At 36.0% G+C, this 21,112-nt stretch overlaps 5 protein-coding genes across 14 annotated transcripts in view; 3 read left to right on the forward strand and 2 right to left on the reverse strand.

Moving 5' to 3' along the window:
- The first annotated feature begins 90 nt into the window (after positions 1–90).
- On the forward strand, positions 91–6,984 carry LOC105254166 (interferon-related developmental regulator 1). The gene is made up of 6 exons (XM_011262673.3): positions 91–348; positions 4,099–4,571; positions 5,549–5,802; positions 5,883–6,126; positions 6,225–6,440; positions 6,523–6,984. The coding sequence occupies exons 1-6, from the start codon at positions 315–317 to the stop codon at positions 6,607–6,609; spliced, it is 1,308 nt and encodes a 435-aa protein (XP_011260975.1). The 5' UTR covers positions 91–314; the 3' UTR covers positions 6,610–6,984.
- A 1,446-nt stretch (positions 6,985–8,430) lies between these two features.
- LOC105254167 (hypothetical protein) lies at positions 8,431–12,233 on the reverse strand. Of its 3 annotated transcripts, none has more exons than XM_011262675.2 (6): positions 12,171–12,233; positions 10,361–11,088; positions 10,063–10,185; positions 9,817–9,981; positions 9,386–9,550; positions 8,431–8,820 (listed from the first exon to the last, which is right to left on the reverse strand). In XM_011262675.2, exons 1-6 carry the CDS (start codon positions 12,208–12,210, stop codon positions 8,542–8,544), a joined length of 1,500 nt encoding a protein of 499 aa, XP_011260977.1. In that variant the 5' UTR covers positions 12,211–12,233; the 3' UTR covers positions 8,431–8,541. The 3 variants fall into 3 exon arrangements, 2 of the variants coding, with proteins under 2 accessions (XP_011260977.1, XP_011260976.1); XM_011262674.2 differs by lacking the exon at positions 12,171–12,233 and adding an exon at positions 11,613–11,806 and having other exon boundaries at positions 8,433–8,820; XR_003123525.1 differs by lacking the exon at positions 12,171–12,233 and adding an exon at positions 11,613–11,809 and having other exon boundaries at positions 8,633–8,820; positions 9,253–9,550.
- LOC105254168 lies at positions 12,231–14,658 on the forward strand. The gene is made up of 3 exons (XM_011262677.3): positions 12,231–12,745; positions 13,650–13,761; positions 14,147–14,658. Exons 1-3 carry the CDS (start codon positions 12,693–12,695, stop codon positions 14,585–14,587), a joined length of 606 nt encoding a protein of 201 aa, XP_011260979.1. The 5' UTR covers positions 12,231–12,692; the 3' UTR covers positions 14,588–14,658.
- Positions 14,659–15,161: 503 nt separating this feature from the next.
- Positions 15,162–16,288, forward strand: LOC105254169 (protein Asterix). Its single transcript, XM_011262678.2, has 2 exons — positions 15,162–15,311; positions 15,775–16,288. The coding sequence occupies exon 2, from the start codon at positions 15,784–15,786 to the stop codon at positions 16,114–16,116; it is 333 nt and encodes a 110-aa protein (XP_011260980.1). The 5' UTR covers positions 15,162–15,311; positions 15,775–15,783; the 3' UTR covers positions 16,117–16,288.
- Positions 16,289–17,849: 1,561 nt separating this feature from the next.
- LOC105254170 (sn1-specific diacylglycerol lipase alpha) overlaps positions 17,850–21,112 on the reverse strand; it is a 79,706-nt gene continuing 76,443 nt past the window's right edge. For 6 of the 8 annotated variants that reach the window (XM_025413451.1, XM_025413453.1, XM_025413454.1 and 3 more), the window contains 3 exons: positions 20,742–21,104; positions 19,214–19,388; positions 17,850–19,118 (listed from right to left, as the gene is read on the reverse strand). In XM_025413451.1, the coding sequence (XP_025269236.1) occupies positions 18,846–19,118; positions 19,214–19,388; positions 20,742–21,104 (811 nt within the window). In that variant the 3' untranslated portion in view covers positions 17,850–18,845. The remainder of the gene's footprint in view (positions 19,119–19,213; positions 19,389–20,741; positions 21,105–21,112) is intronic. The other 2 variants (XM_011262681.3, XM_011262684.3) reach the window with 1 other exon arrangement.

Below are 21,112 nucleotides of genomic sequence, written 5' to 3' on the forward strand. Positions count from 1 at the left end.
AACGGAACAGCTGATTGGCTCGGTAACTCGGCTATATTCGCGGCAGTTCGGGCGACCGATGGGCGGCCGGAGGTGGAAGAGAGCGGAACATCAGGCACAGGGCAGCCAGTGCACTTGAGAAAGCCCGTCGAAGGCTGTCTCGGCGTGTATGTTCTGAACGATTCGCAACATGTTAATGAGTTTTCGTCTGCTCCCAACGAAAAATTCACGTGGTGTATTCAGTATACGAAAGAAAAACACTAGTGCGAGACATTTACCCTCTTGATCGAGTCTTTCACCTAGTACCAATTGTGCAATAAGCAAGCTGAGGAACGATGCCAGGCAAAGGGGGCAGAAGAGGAAAGTGCGGTAAGGACAAGTGTCGCGAATTTCCTCGCGATCGATCCTCTCTCCTCCTCGGTTCGGAGGAGGAAAGAGAGAGAGAGAGAGAGAGAGAGAGAGAGGCGGAGAGAGCATCTTCGTGTGACGTTGATGAGGAAAAAGCGGAGCACGTGACGCGCTCTCGACTCTTATTAAATTATCGATTCGCCCTGTCCGTCCGTCCGTCCGTCCGTCCGTCCGTCCGTTCCAATGATTCATCCGCGCGGAATGGAAATCTTATATTTATTTCCCAGCTGCTGTCCCCCTCCCCCGCACTCCGCGCACGTGTCATACGTCATCGTGAGATTGACGTATCCGTCATCTTCGGAGGAGATCCCCTCTCCCCCCGGGGGGCTCTTCTCTCCTCTCGTTTCGCGCGAAAACCCGGCCGCGAACGATTTTCTCGCAGCCATGGCAGACATGACCATTCCCATGTGACTCTCATGCCTCTGGCACATGGAGCTCTCTCTCGGACATTTTCGCGACGCGTAATTCGAGACGTCGATCCTCGCATTTCGCTCGATATATATCGGAATGAAAAATGCACGAGGTGTGCAAATATTTTGGGAAAGAGAGAGAATTGGGTCAGGGAAGCTTTCGACATTAGAGCACATATGCTCACGGGAGAGGTTATGGGACGTTCTGCGAGATTGCGAGGCTCGTAATCCGTAGATAGAATCGATCACAATAGGTTCCATACAGCACAAACCATTGTTGTTACATTAATTGCCGCAATATTGCGGCAATAATTGTAATATTGCGGCAATAATTGCAATATTGCAATAATAATGTGGCAATATTGTCACAATAGACCATTATGTTGCAGCAATATTGTGCAATATTGCAATTATTGCTGCAATAATTGCAATATTGCACAATATTGCTGCAACATAACAATGATCTATTGTGGCAATATTGCAATTATTGTCGTAATATTGCAGCAATAATTGCAATATTGCACAATATTGCTGCAACATAACAATGATCTATTGCTGCAGTATTGCGGCAATATAACAATAATGTTCTATGCTGTATGAAGTGTAGTAAGCCTTAAAATATTGTTCAATCATATTTGAGGAAGAGTTGAAGAAGAATAATATGATATTGAATATAATTAATTAATTTCTCTTATGGTTCAAAGCTTACTGTAGTTATTGTGGACTAGCCTTACAATCGTATCCTACGCACAATTAAATAATCGATGCTTCTGTAATGATGTGGATTGCCTGGAAGGTAACCTCGAATCATGGAAGGAGAGATATTTTTGATTTCAGATATGTCTTTTCTCAATTCTTCGAATTTATTTTAATTTAGCAGTGATATATATTTAATTAAATAAATAAGTACATTTTTTTACGCTCTCCCATACAGCACAGAACATTGCAGCAATATTACAATATTACTACAATGTCGCAGCAATATTACAATGTTGCTGCAATATTGCTGCAATGTTCTGTGTTGTATGGGCTTTTATACCCCATGACACCACAGAATATTGCGGCAATATTATTAATATTTTTGTAACATTACAGCAATATTGCAATATTGCCGCGATATTGCAATGTTCTGTGCTGTATGGGATACCTATCAAAAATTTCCTACCTTACTTCCCATACAGCATAGAACATTGTTATAACATTGCAGTAATATTACAATATTTCAGCAATATTGTAATATTGCGCAATATTGCTGCAATATTACAATGCTCTGTGCGGTATGGGTTCCTGCATTTGTAAAAAAAATATATTCAAAAGTGTCATGAAAAAAAAACAATTATTAGAAACAAAAAAATAATTAAATTTCGCTTTTTTTTTGTCCTGATTCGCGTCCTTTTTTTTCACGTACGAATGACGACGTCGCTCGATATCTCATCCGATCCCAGGATGTTTTGAACGATTGAAATATGTATACACGATGACGAGAGAAATTTACGCAATCCGCGGCAATCGTGTCGTCGATATCTTTTTTATGACGCGCGCACATGTGTGTGTGTGCGTGTGTGCGCGCGCGCGTTTGCCTCGTGTTCCCGACTCTAATCGAGAGCAGATAAGTTCTTACGCATACACATGTATTCTCGCGCGGTAAAAATATTTTTCTCTGCCCCTCGACCAAGGTCCCCCCCCTCTCCCTCCTTTGCCCGACCGACTGTTCAACTTTGAATTTTAATCAGTCGCTTTTACGCGACGCGATATGATAAATCGCTGTTTTTGCGGTCTTTTTTTTTGTTTTGTTTTTCCTCTTCTTCCCCCTCCTCCCGCCCCCGTTTCCCTCTCTCACCCCCGCCTCCGATGATTCGAGGCGATAAATAATCTCGCGATAATGCAATCCCTTTCCGATCGATAAAATTTATATATAGTCGAAAAATATATACGCAGGTTCTCTCTCTTTCTTGGAAATAATAATCGTAAATTTATGCGATCGCGATGACTTTCCTGTTTCGCGATGCTCGAGCGAAGTTTTTTGCAAAGATAGGAAACTTTCGACAGGTATAGATTATGCACGAGGTAGTTGTTTCAATCAAATACCTCTGACAATAAGTATCCTTCGTTTTCAAATTTTAATTTCAAGCGAGACATTTTTCCGCGAAAGAGAAGATGCGCGACGTGAATCTGTCGCAATCTCCCTTCATCCTTTTTTTTTTCGTAATTATAATCCATTATGAAACGCGTAAACAAAATTAATGGTGTACAACAGCTGTGTACACTTTACGTTATGTAACACGGCATTCACTTTCAAGAGCTGCGTTATTATTCCTCTCGCGTACTCTCGAATTACGTATACTGATAGATTCGCATGGTCTCTTTGATCGACGTACAAAATGCTCGGCATCGGTCTAGAATTGACAGAGAAAATGATAATAAATTTATTATCTGATAATCCATACAGCACAGACATTTCAGTAATATTACAATAATATTGTAATATTATTGCTGAAATATTGCAATATTATTGCAATAATATTACAATATTGTAATTTTGTTGCAATATTTTTGTAATATTATTACAATATTATTGTTGCAATATTGCAATATTATTGCAATATTATTGCAATAATATTACAAATATATTACAGCAATAATATTACAGCAATAATAATGTAATATTATTACAATATTATTGTAATATTAGCAGAGACTATTGTTGCAATATTATAATAATATTAATAATATTAATAGTATTCTGTGCTAATATTGCAATAATATTGCATTATTAGCACAGAATATTGCAGCAATTATTATTAATATTACTATAATATTACTATAATATTGTAACAACATTGCAATATTGCAACAATAATATTGTAATAATGTAATATTATTGCAATATTATTGTAATATTATTGCTGCAATATTGCCATGTTGCTGCAATGTTATAGTAATATTAATAATATTGCTGCAACATTCTGTGCTGTATGGGAAGTCACGCTCTCCTCTGAGAAGAGACAACAGAATTAAAATCACCTATTATTATTAATAGATGCTAGGTATTCGCAAATATATGCGCAAAACTCGTTATCCCATATGGCATCAGTCGTAGCATCTTACCAGACATACGTGAATCATTTCGCACAGTTTCATGCTTTTTTTAGCTAAAGCTAGTCGCAATTAACGTCTAGATGAGGACTCGTGAAAATTGAGCTAGAGGAATGTCAACATCAAGATTCATTATCTTGATGCCGGATACATCAAGCTATACATCTATGAACCGCATTCTTAAATTGTACTCGTGTCCTGGCAGGTGGAAAAAGAGCTGAGTGTACATCCGACGAGGACTCGGTTAACAATGATGCGTGTAGCGAGACCAGCGGCCAATCCGACAACCGTAGCATGCTGGAGGACGCGAACGACAACGAGGTGGACGAGCTGGCGCAGCAGGAGGCGTTCGAGGAGAAGCTGAAGGAAGCGATTGACGGGCTAACGCAGAAGAGCGCCAAGGGAAGGGTCATCTGCTTCAACGGCATAGAGAAGATCCTCGCCATCAAATACATCCCAGACTTCGTCGAGGATAGAAAGATTACCATCACGGATGCCGTGGAGCGTAGCTTGAAGAAGGGACGAGGCGACGAGCAGTCTACCGCAGCCAGGCTGAGCACTCTGCTCTGCGTTCAGCTGGGGGCGTTTGAGAGCGCCGAGATGGTCTGCAGGGACCTCAAGTCGACCCTCACCTTCATCGCCAACGATAACACCGCACCTGTCCACGCTCGCGCCGAAGTAGGTCTAGAAATAGGGTGTTTCAGATCACCCGTATCACCCATTTAAAAACTAGAGAAGTGGTTATTTAAAAAAAGTAAAAACATTTTCTTTATAAATCGGGCTCTATCGAATATGGTGATATTTTCAACTTCTGGTTCCGGTCGGAAATAGGCGATTCAGACCGGAAGTGCATTTTTTTAAATGGAACCCTCTATTTTTTATTGCATATTCTTGTAGCTTACCTCGAGAGCTTTCCAAAACACTATAATAAATTATTTTTCCATCAAATACTTTTCGAGTTATGAGACTTGAAATCATTTCTTAATTTTACATAAACCATAAAATATCTTGTAAAATATTCATTTTTCGATTATCTTACCTTAATATTTTTATGTACAAAATAATAAGAAGAATCAATTGGTGTAAAGAAAACATACAGTTGTTTTTAAGAAAAAATATGGAATTGTTAATTGCAAATTACATATTTTTTCTTAGAAACAACTATGTGTTTTCTTTACACCAATTGATTCCTCTCATTATTTCATAAAAGTATCAAGGCAAGATAATAGAGAAATGAATATTTTACAAGATATTTTATGGTTTATGTAAAATTAAGAAATGATTTCAAGCCTCATAACTCAAAAAATACTTTATGGAAAAGTAATTTATTATACTGTCTTGGAAAGCTCTCGAGGTAAGCTACAAGAATATGCAATGAAAAATAGGGGGTTCCATTTAAAAAAATCCACTTCCGGTCTGAATCGTCTATTTCCGGCCGGAACCAGAAGTTGAAAATATCACCATTCGATAGAGCGCACTCGATTTATAAAGAAAATATTTTTACTTTTTTGAAATAATCACTTCTGTAGTTTTTAAATGGATGGTACGGATGGCCTGAAACACCCTGTATACATGATTCTGTTAGATACAGATTGGATACAGTTGTTTAGATCAGCCACAGAGATGAGCTTACGTTAACGCGTTGCATTTTCCAGTGTTGCTGGGCGTTAGCCATGAATCAGTTCTTGTCTGGCAACGATGCGACTGATACCATGGAAATCATGCAGTTACTGTCGTCCATCTTCTCCGGGTCCTACTTGAAAGGCAATGGCGCGATCGCAAACATATCCACGGACGTGGCGGCGTTACATGCGGCGGCCATCTCATCCTGGACTCTACTTCTGACGGTCATCACCTCCGCGGACATCTACAATTTGCTGGCGAGTGGCAGAACCAACAGTTACATGCCGTAAGTCGTCGGCGTGTCCCACGTGTGCTCTACGTCCCGAGCAGTTCTTCTCTTCTAAAACTTGTTCCTTCATCCTCCAGCTCTCTCAATCGATTGCGCGAATTGCTGGAATCGCCACACCTCGACGTACGCCTGTCAGCTGGTGAGGCACTCGCCGTGATATTCGAACTCGGCCGTGACTTTTCCACCGACTACGAGCAAGACTGGGCGCTTGACCTTGTTGAAATTCTCAAGGAACTCGCCACGGATTCCAACAAGTATCGAGCTAAGAAAGATCGCAAGCAGCAGCGCGCTAATTTTAGAGATATTCTGCGTTACATCGAAGTAAGTTATACTGTTTAAACAGGATCTTGAGAAGCAAGAGACATAGAGATTCCAGGTCAAAGATATAACGAGGCGTCTTCTGCTTCTCCCACTTTCAGGAAGACATCGTTCCGGAGATGCATGTGAGATTCGGCAAAGAGATCTTGTATTTAGAGGGGTGGTGCACGAGGACTCAGTACAACGCCTGCTGCCGGCTGTTAGGCCCTGGTATCAATATCCATCTTGCTGAAAACCAACTCCTGCGCGAGATTTTCCATCTTGGCAACAAAGTTCTACCTCCATTAGTAACGGTGAAAACGAGTAAATTAGAAAGAGTAGGTATCCCTTGAGATTTGTGGAAGAAATCGCTTACTTTAGCAACACGACTGATTTGTTTCTCTCATTCTCAATCCAAAGACGTTGATGAACGCGGCTGCGTTCAAGGCACGCACCATTCAGCGCAACAAGAGCCGCGATAAGCGATCCCCAGCCATGGCACAGTAATCACACTTCTGCTCCTACGCTGGCTGCCTGATGTTACTTTAGTGTAATGCAAGTATATTTAAATTCTTGCTCCTCGTTAATTTATTGTAACTACATTTAATAGCGCAAATTAGCATTTTTTTTGGATGTCAAAATTGCCAGTCGAATCGAAATTGTACAGATATATATTCCATGCATGTACGTCTTCTATCCGATAAAAAATTCTGTACGCGATTCTATCTGTCGCCGCTTTTTAGCAGCTTCACCTTTACTTAATAGTATTTAATCCACATGTGTATATACAAGTCTAAATATATGTATATACAATGGTAATACTGTTAATATATATATTTTTATTTTACATAAATTATTTCTCAGTAAATGTATTGACTCAAACACACTGATTATTGCAATGTTTTAAACTGTTTATTATATACTATCATCGTTGTTGTTTTTTTTTGGATTATATATTACGTTGTGATTAAACTATATAGTGTTTTAATTGCTATGTACGGAATTTTTGTCTCATGTTTGAAAACAGATTTTTTTCACTATAACACACAAGATACAATTATCAGAGATTTTCTTCGCATATTAACAGTAACGTATACATACACGATTAAAAGCCGTATGAAATATTTCCTATCATTGTACATAATTAAGTGTAAGTTGTAATGATACATGTTTAAATAAAATAAAAGCTAGAGCGTAAGGATAAATGTAAACGCGTCAAATTATTACACTTCCTCTGTTTTATTATTTGTCAAACTTGCCAAATTTTTATAAAGAACAGTCCAACGTATGTTTAGCAGATCCCACTGTCTTCCGCGATTAAAAACGTCGATCACAGTCGCTTCAAGAATACTGTATAACGATAATAATGTAATCGCACACGACGAAATAATTAAGTACATTTCTCAATCTCTCTCTCTCTCTCTTTCTCTCGACATATCCATAATGATAAATCATCACAATTTTGACGCAGTGTTAAATAAAAATAACATTGCAATTATGAACATTATCGCAAACTTTAAGCATACAGTCACGGTAACAATCTTTGCACATTTGTCGTAAAATTGCACATTAAAATATATAAATATATAACATATATAATAAATTATATATATACAAAAGATTTTTAAGAGATTATAAAAACTCGCAAGCAAGTTTCTTTTTTTTTACACGTATAGATCGTTATACAGGGTGTTTCAGACCACCCATATCACCCATTTCAAAACTAGAGAAGTGGTTATTTCAAAAAAGTAAAAACATTTTCTTTATAAATCGGGTGCGCTCTATCGAATGGTGATATTTTCAATTTCTAATTCAGGCTGGAAATAGGCGATTCAGACCGGAAGTGTATTTTTTTAAATGGGACTCCCTATTTTTCATTGCATATTCTTATAGCTTATCTCGAGAGCTTTCCAAAACACTATAATAAATTATTTTTCCATCAAGTATTTTTCGAGTTATGAAGCTTGAAATCATTTCTTAATTTTACATAAACCATAAAATATCTTGTAAAATATTCATTTTTCGATTATCTTATCTTAATACTTGTACCAAATAATGAGAGGAATCAATTAGTGTTGAAAAACACATAGTTGTTTCTAAGAAAAAATATATAATTTGCAATTAACAATTATTTTTTCTTAAAAACAACTGTGTTTTCTTTACACCAATTGATTCCTCTCATCATTTCGTACATAAAAGTATTAAGTAAGCTACAAGAATATGCAATGAAAAATAGGGGGTTCCATTAAAAAAAAATGCACTTCCAGTCTGAATCGCCTATTTCCGGCCGGAACCAAAAGTTGAAAATATCACCATTCGATAGAGCGCACCTGATTTATGAAGAAAATGTTTTTATTTTTTTGAAATAACCACTTCTCTAGTTTTTAAATGAGTGGTACGGGTGGTCTGAAACACCCTGTATACATAAAATATGTCGGCCTACATGTGCAAATTAAGCGTTTGTGTCTTAAATTCTTTCTCGGATAGCATGTGCCACCGATAGCCCAACATCTTTGATACTTCTCTCTCCGTGCTCTCGTAATTACGGCTGTTTATCTTTACCCATCGATAATACTCGGGTGACCAATCCAGGATCTTCGACCAGGCTCTGTCGCATTTCTTCAGGACAACGTTTCGCCGAACGTACAAGCAACGTAAGCGTTTCGCGGTAGAGACGATCTCTAGAATCGTAGCCGTTGATATTTTATCTCGTATCATCTGCGGACGAAATGTTAGCATGTGTCATCAAAAAAGTTGTAAAAATATATGGATAAAGATAAAAAAAATGATACAGCGCATACAATTTTTTTAATAATTAATAATTAGTAATTATTGTTATATTAGAGGCATTTGGAAGCTAGATGATGAATAAGATCCATCTTCAATATGAAATTGCATCTAGAATGTATCTTATAAACTAAGAAAATCTTATACCAGCATCAGCTCTGAGAAACTCGTGAAACACTTGTTTAATTGGCTATTGTGTATAAATGTATATAAATAAGAAAAAACATTTCTACACCTTGGAATACATTGTGCAACAAAAGAGGGCTGAGAGAAGCTTGCGAGATTACTTGAGGATAGACACAGATATTTTTAATGGGTGTCACATTGAGGGAAATAAGCCTAGAATAGTTAGGAGGCACTTACGTTCACGCAATAGCAAGAAAGACTTTCGTAATGCGTGAGGACATGCCAGCACATCATAAACTCGCATCGTTAACGTCAGTTAGCACCTTTTAGGAAAGCTATCACATGTGTCGATTCAAATACAAAATGCTACCAGTGTATGAAGGTTCGGGCACATTCGGCAGAATTGCACTAACGCCTCGTCCAATCTCTTAGCGAAGTTCCTGTGCAGATAATACCTCGTTACTCCCTTAAAAGCGTACACTCGTATCGTCGAATCGAAGAACGCCCCGTGAGTAAGCACTGTGGATGGCAAAATCTGCAAAACCATAATAATAAATACTATAAATAAAATAATAAAATACTACAACTATAAAATAAAATAAAATAAAATACTATAACTATAAAATAAAATAAAATATAATAAATAATAAATAATAATAAAATAATAATAAATAAATAATAAAATCAAATAATAAAATAATAAATAAATAAATAATAAAATCAAATAAATAATAAATACTATAGCACAAGTTTCCCTGTACTTTTTTCTCTTGGATATGGACGCAGTATTATCTCTCTTACTTGCGTGTTTGGATTATCCAATATGATACTATGGCACGGTATAGCGCTGTGCTCTAGTAAGTCGATAGGCAAAAGTATATCCGTGGCTTTATGGCTCTCTACCTCAAAATGTACTTTTAAATAAGGATTATTCGCTCTCATCTTTACCCAAGACGATCTCTTTGGCTGAAACAGAAAAAAAATGAAGTCAAATAAGTACTCTTTAACACGATACGATTAATGTATGAGAATAAAAATTGCAATTACCAATCTTATGGTGGTATCTTTTGGACTATATCGATTTTGCAAGATGTGAAGATGCTTTAATTTTGTGTAGCCTATCAACTCTATCACATCCTCGTGCAAATTCTGGGGACTAATAACTAAGACCTGAAAAATATATTTTTTTATATAATATACCATAATAATAAAATAATAATAAATAAATAATAAAATAAAATAATAAAATAATAATAAATAAATAATAAAATAAAATAAAATAAATAATAAATACTGGAGAAATAAATACATCAGAAAACAACTCTATAATACTTGATGTACTCACGTTTAAATTAACAAATACTCCCACGTGTAACAAGGGGCAATTGTAACGCGTGGTATTTATCAGTATCAATTTCGACAGTGTCTGAGTGCAATTTACACAAATGTCATCCATTAAATGTACGGCTTCGTTGCTCTCAAGCATCAGATCTATCAGCTCCAGGCACCTGAGATTCTGCAAGTTTCTCATAAGCCTCTTGAGCGCTTCCAGCAGCTTTCCACCTGTGCCAAAGAGTCTGATTCGATCAGGATCGTTCCTATTCGCCATGTTACAAGGAAAGGTGAACTTCAGCCTACGAATATAGGTGCCCACGCCCGCCACGGACGTGTTGTCCAAGCCCTGCTGCTCAGTGTACCACGATATCATGTTCATAAACTCGTAGAGGTTGTAGAAGTTCAACATAGGCTCGAATATGAGCGAGCGAAAGTTCTTGCCGACTTTGTTGAGACACGTGGACGTTCTTATATGATCCAGGACATACTGCCAGCCGCTGTAATAGTTGAACTTCCCTCGCGTGAGAGTGGTATCCTCCAGGGTGAACGTAGACCATACATTCTGCAGCTTGAAGGCGCGATACCACGCTCTGCACACCAGGGACGCATAGTAACGCTCTCGAATGGTCAGGTATGAGAAGATCTCCTCCAGCAGGATGTCGGGAATCTGATCCCAGCTGCTGTACTCCTTGCAGAGCTTATCCTCCTCTGGGTCCTCCTCCAGATCTATGTACAAGGCTTCAACAGAAGAAGAAATTCTCCTTTATTCCTCGCAAACTACTCACGCTAGGCTTATATAGACTAATAAATATCTACGTGCTCCCTCTCCTTGTCCCACTTTTGCGTTTTTACCTTGAATGCTAATTATTTTTAGACGATATTAATGTCAATTCTCGTCACAGATCAATCAAAGACTTTTTTCCCTCTTCTCCCAAGGAAAAGTATTAAATATATTATTATTATATATTATTATTATTATATATATTATTATTAACACTTTTCCACACGTATATCGAATATTACATCGGGGATAAAGATGACAAAATTCTCATTACGTATTCGAGAGGATGTCAGGTGTTGTCAAGCGTCAAACGTCAAATTGACGTGTCATCGAAACCCGATACGTAAATTCGCAGGGCAAAAGGATACGACCCTCATGAATTTTTCTCAAAACAAGAGAGCGAGCGAGCGAGAGAGAGAGAGAGCGAAAGCGAGCGAGCGAGCGAGAGAGAGAGAGAGAGATCGCGCGCGCGCGCGCTCACCTTTGAGGTTCAGCTCATCGAATTTCCAGAATCCCCTGCGCATTTTCGACACGATCGATGCCGGTGTTGCCGCGAAAATAACGCATTCTCGCGATGGATTATTTATATGCGATATCGCTAAAAATACACCGTATAAGACAGGCGCAGCGAACGCCAGGTAACATTTATATAATTGTAATTGAAATTTCGCACTCGACATTATTTTTGTTACATATTTGTTACACGTTATATAACTGTTATATAACATGTAACAATTATGTAACAGTTATATTGCCGAGTGGGAAATTACGATTGCAATTATATCAATGTTACTAGAGGTTCGTTGGGGGAGGGGACGCCTCTCAAACACGCCATGATGCGATTTTGAATCGCCAACTATACCGGGTGTTCATTTCCAACTTTCGCGTAAACATCGCGAGAGGTGGAGACTAGACGACGACGATGTTATTTCAGCGAAAAATTCTGGAAGCCGATTTTCCTCCGCACGATTTTCACGAATCGATCGGAGCGAGAGAGAGAGAGAGCGAGAGAGAGAGAGGGTCGCGCGCGCGCGCTCACCTTTGTCCTCCTCGTCGAATTTCCAGCAGCCTCGGTACATTTTCGATACGATCGATGCTAATCGGCGTTAACGTGAAAATAACGTATCTTCGCGATGGAGTATTTATACGCGATATTGCTAAAAATATACTGTAAAAACAGGAAGGGGCGTCTCTCATCGAACACGCCATCATGCGATTTTGAATCGCTAGAATTGTTGTTTCGATTTTTCACGAAAATCTTGCGGGAGATAGACACCAGATAGAGACTCCCAAGATGCGACAACGATCTTATTTCGTCGAAAAATTCCGAAACTGATTTTTTTCTCGCACGAATCAATCGGAAAGAGAGAGAGGGGGGAGGGAGGGAAGGAAGGAGGGGGAGAGAGAGAGAAACTCATATCGTAGGAAACCTAACCTATGAGCAAAACAGCTGATCATGATCGAACAGTGTTTAATACCGTCGTAGGAGATATATTTGTCTATTTGTTCGCTCCTGCAGATTTTTATTTTAATGATTGTAATTTGATCTCGAGATAACGCGATGAATGCGATCAGGAAATTGGGTCAATTAAGACAGACGTTGCAAAGTTGTAGGTGAGTTAAACCGGCGTTTTATCATAAATTATTCATTTATTCATTTATTATAAATGAAAGAGTACTTTTTTTTTTTTTTTTTTTTTAAATAAGTAACACTTGTTTTAATGTTTAAAGTTACGAGGGTAAATAAAAGTTAATTAAAGACACCGGGTATTGTATCATGGTATTATAACATTCTAATTTTAATTGATGAAATTTACGCTAATGTAAGAAATAAAACTCGTCAAATTAATGTATTTGCCTTGAATGTTCAAAGAGAAAGCTAATAGTTTTAATTTAAAATTCTCCAGCATAAAATTGTATCCTTTCTTATTTTTTACATCAAGTTTGTTCGATGAAACTGGCTTGTATAAAATCATAGATAAATAATATATCTGTAATCTTTTGTATCTTGACATAACAATGTAAATTCATTTTAATTAATGAGATTTACGCTTATTTAAGAAATAAAACTCGTCAAATTAGTGTGTTTACCTTGAACATTCAACGAGAAAGCTGATAATTTTAATTTAATATTGTCCATCATAAAATTGTATCCTTCTCTATTCTTTTTATTATATCAAGTTTATTCGATGAAACTGACTTGTATAAAATCATAGATAAATAATATACCTATAATCTTTTGAATCATGACATGACAATCTAAATTCATTTTAATTAATGAAATTTACGCTAATGTAAGACATAAAACTCGTTAAATTAGTGTATTTATTTTGAATGTTCAAAGACAAAACTGATAATTTTAATTTAAAATTGTCCAGCATAAAATTGTATCCTTCTCTGTTCTTTTTATATTAATTTAAAATTGTCAGCATAAAATTATATTCCTTCTCAGATCAATTTATATGAAACTGATTTGTATAAAATCATAGATAAATAATATATCTATAATTTTTCATAGGCATTTACACACCACATGTATAAGAAATGGGTACGAAGGTCCTGGAAAAACCACCGTCACATTCATCCGCAAAGAGCTGGGTTCTCGACTTTTGATAACTCGATGTGATGAGGTGAGCTCAATTTATGTCATTAATTTAATAAAATAAAAAAGCCAACAGCTCATCTTTCATATACATTTATCTTCATTCAAAAGACAAATTCTAAATTATATTGATTAAATTGATTCTTTTAAATTTATATTAATTATATTTATTGAATTGATTCTTTTAAATTTATATTAATTATATTTATTGAATTGATTCTTTCAAATTTATATTAATTATATTTATTGAATTGATTCTTTTAAATTATATTGATTATATTGATTGAATTAATTCTTTTAAATTTATATTAATTTATATTGATTCTTTTAAATTATATTAATTATATTTATTGAATTGATTCTTTTAAATTATATTGATTATATTGATTGAATTGATTCTTTTTATCTTTAAGACAGGATTTACGTTCAACACTGGCACACGAGTGATAGGGCCAATGATGCTCTTCCCAAGGTACGCCATGTGCTGGAACGTCGAGTCTGGGAAACACATAAACGACGCGTCTTTATCGCTATTTACCATCCTTGTGCCAAAACCTGATCTCTTAATCATCGGTTTGGACGACGTATATGATTTTCTTTTCCTGAAAAATCTCCGAGAAATGGTGCAAAAGTTTGGTATCACCACGGAAATAGTTTCCGTGCACAATGCGTGCACCGTGTTCAATTTCGTCAATGAGGAAGGCAGATATGTCGTCGCAGGTTTGATACCGCAAAAAGCGTCCCAGCTTTTGTTAAAATTGCCGAAGAGTGAAAAATCTGTGAAACAAATAACTGATTCTAGTGATGCTACAGATAGCAAAAACAGTGAAAAGACAGAGAACGTAAGAAAATAATGAAAAGTATGGAATATATATAGCTACAATTTTAGAAAAATGTATGGAATTGTAAATATATTGTATAATAACGCGTGTAAGCTTTTAGATTTATATATAAGATTTCGGTAAAATTTTAGATTTATTGATTATTTAAGCTAAATCTTTAATTATTAAATTTAGATTTATTCATTTTTTCCACATTTTTTTTGCATTTTCCATTAAATTGAAAAGAGGAAAAAAAGGAAATAAAGTGAGATAAAAATAAAATGAGCATATTTTTTTCGACTCAAATAAAGAAAATTGAATAGAAAAAAAATATAAAACAATTAATAAAAAGTTTCTTTACTGAATAGATAAGTAAGTTATTTTCGTGTGTATCAGATTATTTTTATGCTGTTAAAATTCATTTATTCGCGCGCTTTTATTTCACGCATGCGCATAATTTATTGAGATTTCTCTCCAATAGATACGTTCAGAAATTCTACTTGTGGGATAGAGTCTGATTTAATTGACCAATCAGGACCAAGAAATCTTTGCTGCTTTCATGATTGGTCACGATTAACGCTTACCTTTCGTAGGATTTTCGAATACATCCAAAATGACAACGTGTGTCATTCCAAGCGTCGAATCAGCTGTTCAGGTTGCATGTGATTGCAAGTAATCGTGTCCGCGAGGAATGGTTGAAATAGTGATCGTTTGAATAATTTTCCACCTTGCACGATATCATTTAATCAATTCACGTGTAAGCATGTCGTTGCTTTCCTAAAAAAAAATTATTGTTTATTAATAAAAAAATCTACATCAATAAATATTCAATAATTTAAAATATTATGATGAACTACTATAATGGATTGTCATCATTATTTACTGTCATTACTATAAAAATTCTGTATAAATAATAATCATTTATATCATGTGAGAGATATTTAAATATTTTCTTTAAACTTTTTACATTCATGTGCAAACAAAATTGGACTATTATATTTAAAGATGACTTGATTAGGATTGTAATTTCTCCAATGATCAAGTAAAAACTCATGGTTTTGATATCAGATTGAAAAAAACATTTTAGAGCAATAATTTTCATGAAGCAGAGAAAAAAAAATAATAAAATTAGTGCTAAACTTGGGCGACTAATTGCATATTATTAGCCCTTTTTATTGACAAATATAATAGACGCTACTATTTAGTGCATTATATTGCAGATCTCCAGGATGAATAGCTCGACAGATCCCAGACGACCTGAAAAGGAAGTCCGTTACAAGCCACCTGGTTCAAATAATCAAGGGCAAATGCAGGATGACTTGACGCCAGACTACATGAACGTTATAGGAATGATCTTCAGCATGTGCGGCCTGATGATGAGACTGAAATGGTGCGCCTGGGTGGCGCTTTACTGCTCTTGCATCAGCTTTGCCAATTCGCGTGTCAGCGAAGACACCAAGCAGATCCTCAGCTGCTTCATGCTGTCCATATCGGCGGTGGTGATGTCTTATCTGCAAAATCCGCAACCCATGACACCACCGTGGGCAAGTGCCATGCAGTGAGGGTAAAGCTCCGCGCGACTTGTTCCATTAACATCTTCAATTTGTGTACGCGAGTGCAAAGAAACTTTTAACGTTTGAAATTGAAATAATAATTATGTGTTGTGAATGACGATTATTTATACTGTACAAAAAAATCCCCATAAGAATATGAATGAATAATGATGAAGATCCATTACAGTCATAATTTATTACGCGATACGCAATGTTTCAAGATTATCTGAATGTGCGAACAATGGACTGGATACACTTTCTATGCAAAGATAATATTCCTGTTTCTCTTCATCGTTTATTTCTTATAATTTTATTACATTAAAATCAACTCTATGTAAGTTTTTTTTTTTTCCTAAAGGGACACTATATATAAATATATATATGTATATATTACAAGAGGTGGCAATAAATATTACATTTTCTAAACATAAGTTATAAGTTACTGACTAGAATTAAATGCTGATAGTTTTTTTGTTTTTTTTTTTTTACATAAGTACAGTGCAATACAGTCGAAATTATGACTCTTGGGTATATTTTCCCAAAAAGAGTCTCAATATACTCGACCGGTTGCATTTTTTTTTCCACCATCGCGATAATCGCGATAACGTTTCTCGAAATATTCCTTCGTTCGCTTTATATATTAGCATTAAATTAACTCGATCATATAAAGAGTAATAGAAAGAGTTTTAATAAATTATAAGAACAATAGAAATTATATCGAAAAATCGAACGGAAGGTACAAGAGTTTTTTACTCGAATTCACATTTAGAAATGTATAAAAATCAATAATCTGTCTATTATATTCTTAAGAAATAATATCGATGCGGAATAGGCCGCTACTGCCATACGCAGTATATCTTTTAATCTTGACTAAGATATTTCGTAGTTAGTCGCAGATACACATTTTCTATTTTTTTCTCTGATACTTTCCCAGCAAACAGCAAGTAACAGTCATTTAACTGTTAGTTATAATTTCCCACTCAACAATATAACTGTTGCATGTTATATAACTGTTATATAACAATTATATTGTCGAGTGGGAAATTATAACTAATAATTATACAGGGTTGACCAAAAGTCTGAATACAGTCGAATATCTCGTATAAAATGCATTTTAGAACAAAATGCTTTAGACAAAAGTTGTAAGGATTAAAAAGATGTATTTAACTGTAATATCCATTTGACATTGAATGGCATCGCCAAGGTCAGGGCAAGGTCAACTTGAATTTTTTAAATGGAACCCCCTATTTTTCATTGCATATTCTTGTAGCTTACTTCGAGAGCTTTCCAAAACACTATAATAAATTATTTTTCCCTCAAATACTTTTTGAGTTATAAGGCTTGAAATCATTTTTTAATTTTACATAAATCATAAAATATCTTGTAAAATATTCATTTTTCGATTATTTTACCTTAATACTTTTATGTACAAAATAATGAGAAGAATCAATTGGTGTAAAGAAAACACATAGTTACTTTTAAGAAAAAATATTTAATTGTTAATTGCAAATTATACATTTTTTCTTCGAAATAACTATGTGTTTTCTTTACACCAATTGATTCCTTTCATTATTTTGTACATAAAAGTATTAAGATAAGATAATCGAAAAATGAATATTTTACTAGATATTTTATGGTTTATGTAAAATTAAGAAATTATTTCAAGCCTCATAACTCGGAAAGTACTTAATGAAAACTAACTTAATTATAGTGTTTTGGAAAGCTCTCGAGATGAGCTACAAGAAAATGCAATGAAAAATAGGGGGTTCCATTAAAAAAATTCAAGTTGACCTTGCCCTGACCTTGGCGACGCCACTCAATGTCAAATGGATATTACAATTAAATACATCTTTTTAATCCTTACAACTTTTGTCTGAAGCATTTTGTTCCAAAATGCATTCTATACGAGATATTCGACTGTATTCAGACGTTTAGTCTACCCCGTATAACTGTTACTTGGTGTTTGTTGGGCTTGGAATCAAAGCAGATTCTATTCCGTATGAAACTGAGACTCTTGAAAGATGGATGTCCTACATTCTGTATAATTATCCAATTTTTTAATCGCATTTAAATCTTTTTTAAAAAGATTTAAATCGCTTTTAAATCTTTTCATATCTTTCAATATTTATTTTCAATATTTCAGTATTTTTTATATATTTTATATACTTTGTTTCAATGATTAAAACAACTGCTAAACTGATTTTATGTGAAGAACATACGAATATATTTATATATTCGGCTATTAAAGTACGAATGAAATATGGAATAGTAATATTTGATTGTGTGAAATACATGTATCAAGACAGAAAAGTGATTGAGGACTACCTGAACTTATTGAAACAAAGATGACCTAGACAACACACTCTGTAAGAGATATTTTAACGGCGTTCCAATTTTTCATACGTCTTTTGAACTGCCGTTTGAGTAGATCGCTATTTGAGAAGTTGATAGATTAAAAAAGAAGTAGGAGAAAAAGAACAGAGAGATTTGGCACATGTATCCGAATGTCGATTCTTCACCACTACTACTATTACTACTAAAGATGGTCTGTGGTCCTCGAGTGGATTTAATTTCAATTCGACGAGCTAAAGTACTTTTGCAATTATTGTTTCTCCCAGATTTAGGAAAATCAGACCACGACGATAGCGGCTCTTCTATTTCACTTGTTCGACTCCGATTGGCACCGCAATTCTTTGTTGATTAAAAAGGACGATGTTCTTCTTATCTAGAGCCTACGACTAGACGCTGCTTTCTCCACGTCCCACCAGCGTGATGGGATACACGTACTTCTTCCGCTTGGCGTTGAAGAAGGGTGAACTGTGCTGACCAGGGGTCGGCGTGGGCGATAAACCCCGGAGAAGTGGTAACGAGGCGTCGCCGCTCACAGCGTCGATTCCCTTCTTCCATTCGGCGCCTAAATCCGTAGCCGGTGCCATGAGCCCTTTGCACTCTGGTGAACTGCGTACGCTGAGAAAGACGTCGTTGCTACTATCGCGCTGACCGGAGGAACCCTAAAAGTGTGAAAGGATCAGCAATCATTGTGCATTAGACAAACATACTGGTATTTCTTGTCGTCAAGAGGCATGTATTGGTTCTCCTTGGTTACCTTCGCTTCGTAAAAGTCTAAGCTGGAGCCATTGGTGTCGACCTCCTCCTCATTGAACTCCACCTGAACGCGATGCGAAGTGTGAGACACTCTCGAGGAGTGCGACGATGTACGGGTCGACGAGTTCTCCGACAGGTCGTCCCTGCAACACGCCGCTGTGCACGTTCGTTGTTCTCTGCAAGGATATGTGTACGTCACTATTACGTTATATTTTATATCCCAATCAGCAAACATCAAGTAACAGTTATACAGTACCTACTAAAGTTCCGGAACGGTCGAATATTTCATAAACTATGCACTTTAGAAAGAAATGTTTCAGACAAAAGTTGTATGGTTTGAAGGGGACCATAAGGTGTTATTGGTTTGACCTTGGAAAGTCGTTTGAAAGTCACGTGAAGATCACCTTCAATTTTTTAAATGGAACCACCTATTTTTTATTACATATTCGTGTAGCTTATCTCGAGAGCTTTCCAAAACACTATAATAAAGTATTTCCTTATTGAGTACTTTTCGAGTTATGAGGCTTGAAATAATTTCTTAATTTTGCATAAACTGTAAAATATGTAGTAAAATATTCATTTTTCGATTATCTCACCTTAATACTTTTATGTACAAAATAATGAAAAGAATCAATTGGTATAAAGAAAACGTATAGTTGTTTTTAAAAAGAAATATGTAATTGTTAATTGCAAATTACATATTTCTTCTTAAAAATAACTATGTTTTTTCTTTACACCAATGGATTCCTCTTATTATTTTGTACATAAAAGTATTAAGATAAGATAATCGAAAAATGAATATTTTACTAGATATTTTATGGTTTATGTAAAAGAAAGAAATTATTTCAAGAAAGAAATTATTTCAAGCCTCATAACTCGAAAAGTACTCAATAAAGAAATACTTTATTATAGTGTATTGGAAAGCTCTCGAGATAAGCTACAAGAATATGTAGAGAAAAATAGAGGGTTCCATTTAAAAAATTTAAGGTGACCTTCACGTCACCTTCAAACGATTTTTCAAGGTCAAACCAATGACACCATCTTATGGCCCCCTTCAAACCATACAACTTTTGTCTGAAACATTTCTTTCTAAAGTGAATAGTTTATGAAATATTCGACCCGGAACTTTTGGTAGATACTGTATAACTGTTATATAACTGTTGGTTATAATTTCCCACTCAACAATATAACTGTTACATGTTATGTAACAGTTACCTAACATGCAACAGTTATATCGTTGAGCGGAAAATTACTAACAGTTATATAAATGTTATATAACAGTTATATTAACTGTTATGAAACAGTTATATTGTTCAGTGGGGAATAACTAACAATTATATAAATGTTACTTGGTGTTTGCTGGGTATACATCAAATATACATCCTTTCTTAAACCTGGACATTTCATTGGCAAATATTAGGAAGCATGAGCTACGCTAGGTAAGCTGTGATGGTTCTCTGATTCAGTCTCTGTTTCAGCATTCATGAAGAGAGAAGACCATCAGGGGACCAAGCGGAGGTTTCCCCTACCTTCTAACGGTGACGGAATCTCGTCGTCTCGGGACCGGCGGCGGAAGACCAGCGGCGGCGAGGCTCTTGGCGCTCTCGTAGCTCGCCTCGCTATTACCGCTACTGCTGCCATTGTTGCTGCCCCCCGCGTGCTCCCCCGTCGTCCTGAGGAAATAGTTCTTGGCCGAGAGCATCGCGTAGTGCAGATTGTTCTTGAGATCGTCCGCCGCCGTCGACAAGTTTCCCGGAATCTTGGGTGTGCGTCTCATCGGTCTAGGCACCGGTACCACCGGCGAAGGTGGGCTGCTCGTCGAGGCCTCCGACAGCGTCTCCGGCGTGGCCAGGGGTGCGGTGCGCGTCGGATCGTCCCAACGACTTGATCTTCTTGTCGA

The sequence above is a fragment of the Camponotus floridanus genome, unplaced genomic scaffold (assembly GCF_003227725.1).
Source record: "Camponotus floridanus strain SB8 unplaced genomic scaffold, Cflo_v7.5 scaffold67, whole genome shotgun sequence".
Taxonomy (NCBI): domain Eukaryota; kingdom Metazoa; phylum Arthropoda; class Insecta; order Hymenoptera; family Formicidae; genus Camponotus; species Camponotus floridanus.

Excerpts from the sequence above, each read along its gene's own strand:
- LOC105254166 (XM_011262673.3), top strand. The coding sequence starts at position 315 with ATGCCAGGCAAAGGGGGCAGAAGAGGAAAGTGCG. Across the intron at positions 349-4,098 it reads GGGCAGAAGAGGAAAGTGCG|GTGGAAAAAGAGCTGAGTGT; the intron begins GTAAGGACAAGT and ends GTGTCCTGGCAG. Across the intron at positions 6,441-6,522 it reads AAACGAGTAAATTAGAAAGA|ACGTTGATGAACGCGGCTGC; the intron begins GTAGGTATCCCT and ends CTCAATCCAAAG.
- LOC105254167 (XM_011262674.2), bottom strand. The coding sequence starts at position 11,655 with ATGCGCAGGGGATTCTGGAAATTCGATGAGCTGAACCTCAAAG. Across the intron at positions 9,982-10,062 it reads AAGATACCACCATAAGATTG|CCAAAGAGATCGTCTTGGGT; the intron begins GTAATTGCAATT and ends TTTCTGTTTCAG. Across the intron at positions 8,821-9,385 it reads GCCCGAACCTTCATACACTG|ATGATACGAGATAAAATATC; the intron begins GTAGCATTTTGT and ends TTTCGTCCGCAG.
- LOC105254168 (XM_011262677.3), top strand. The coding sequence starts at position 12,693 with ATGAATGCGATCAGGAAATTGGGTCAATTAAGACAGACGTTGCAAAGT. Across the intron at positions 12,746-13,649 it reads CAGACGTTGCAAAGTTGTAG|GCATTTACACACCACATGTA; the intron begins GTGAGTTAAACC and ends AATTTTTCATAG. Across the intron at positions 13,762-14,146 it reads TGATAACTCGATGTGATGAG|ACAGGATTTACGTTCAACAC; the intron begins GTGAGCTCAATT and ends TTTATCTTTAAG.
- LOC105254169 (XM_011262678.2), top strand. The coding sequence starts at position 15,784 with ATGAATAGCTCGACAGATCCCAGACGACCTGAAAAGGAAGTCCGTTAC.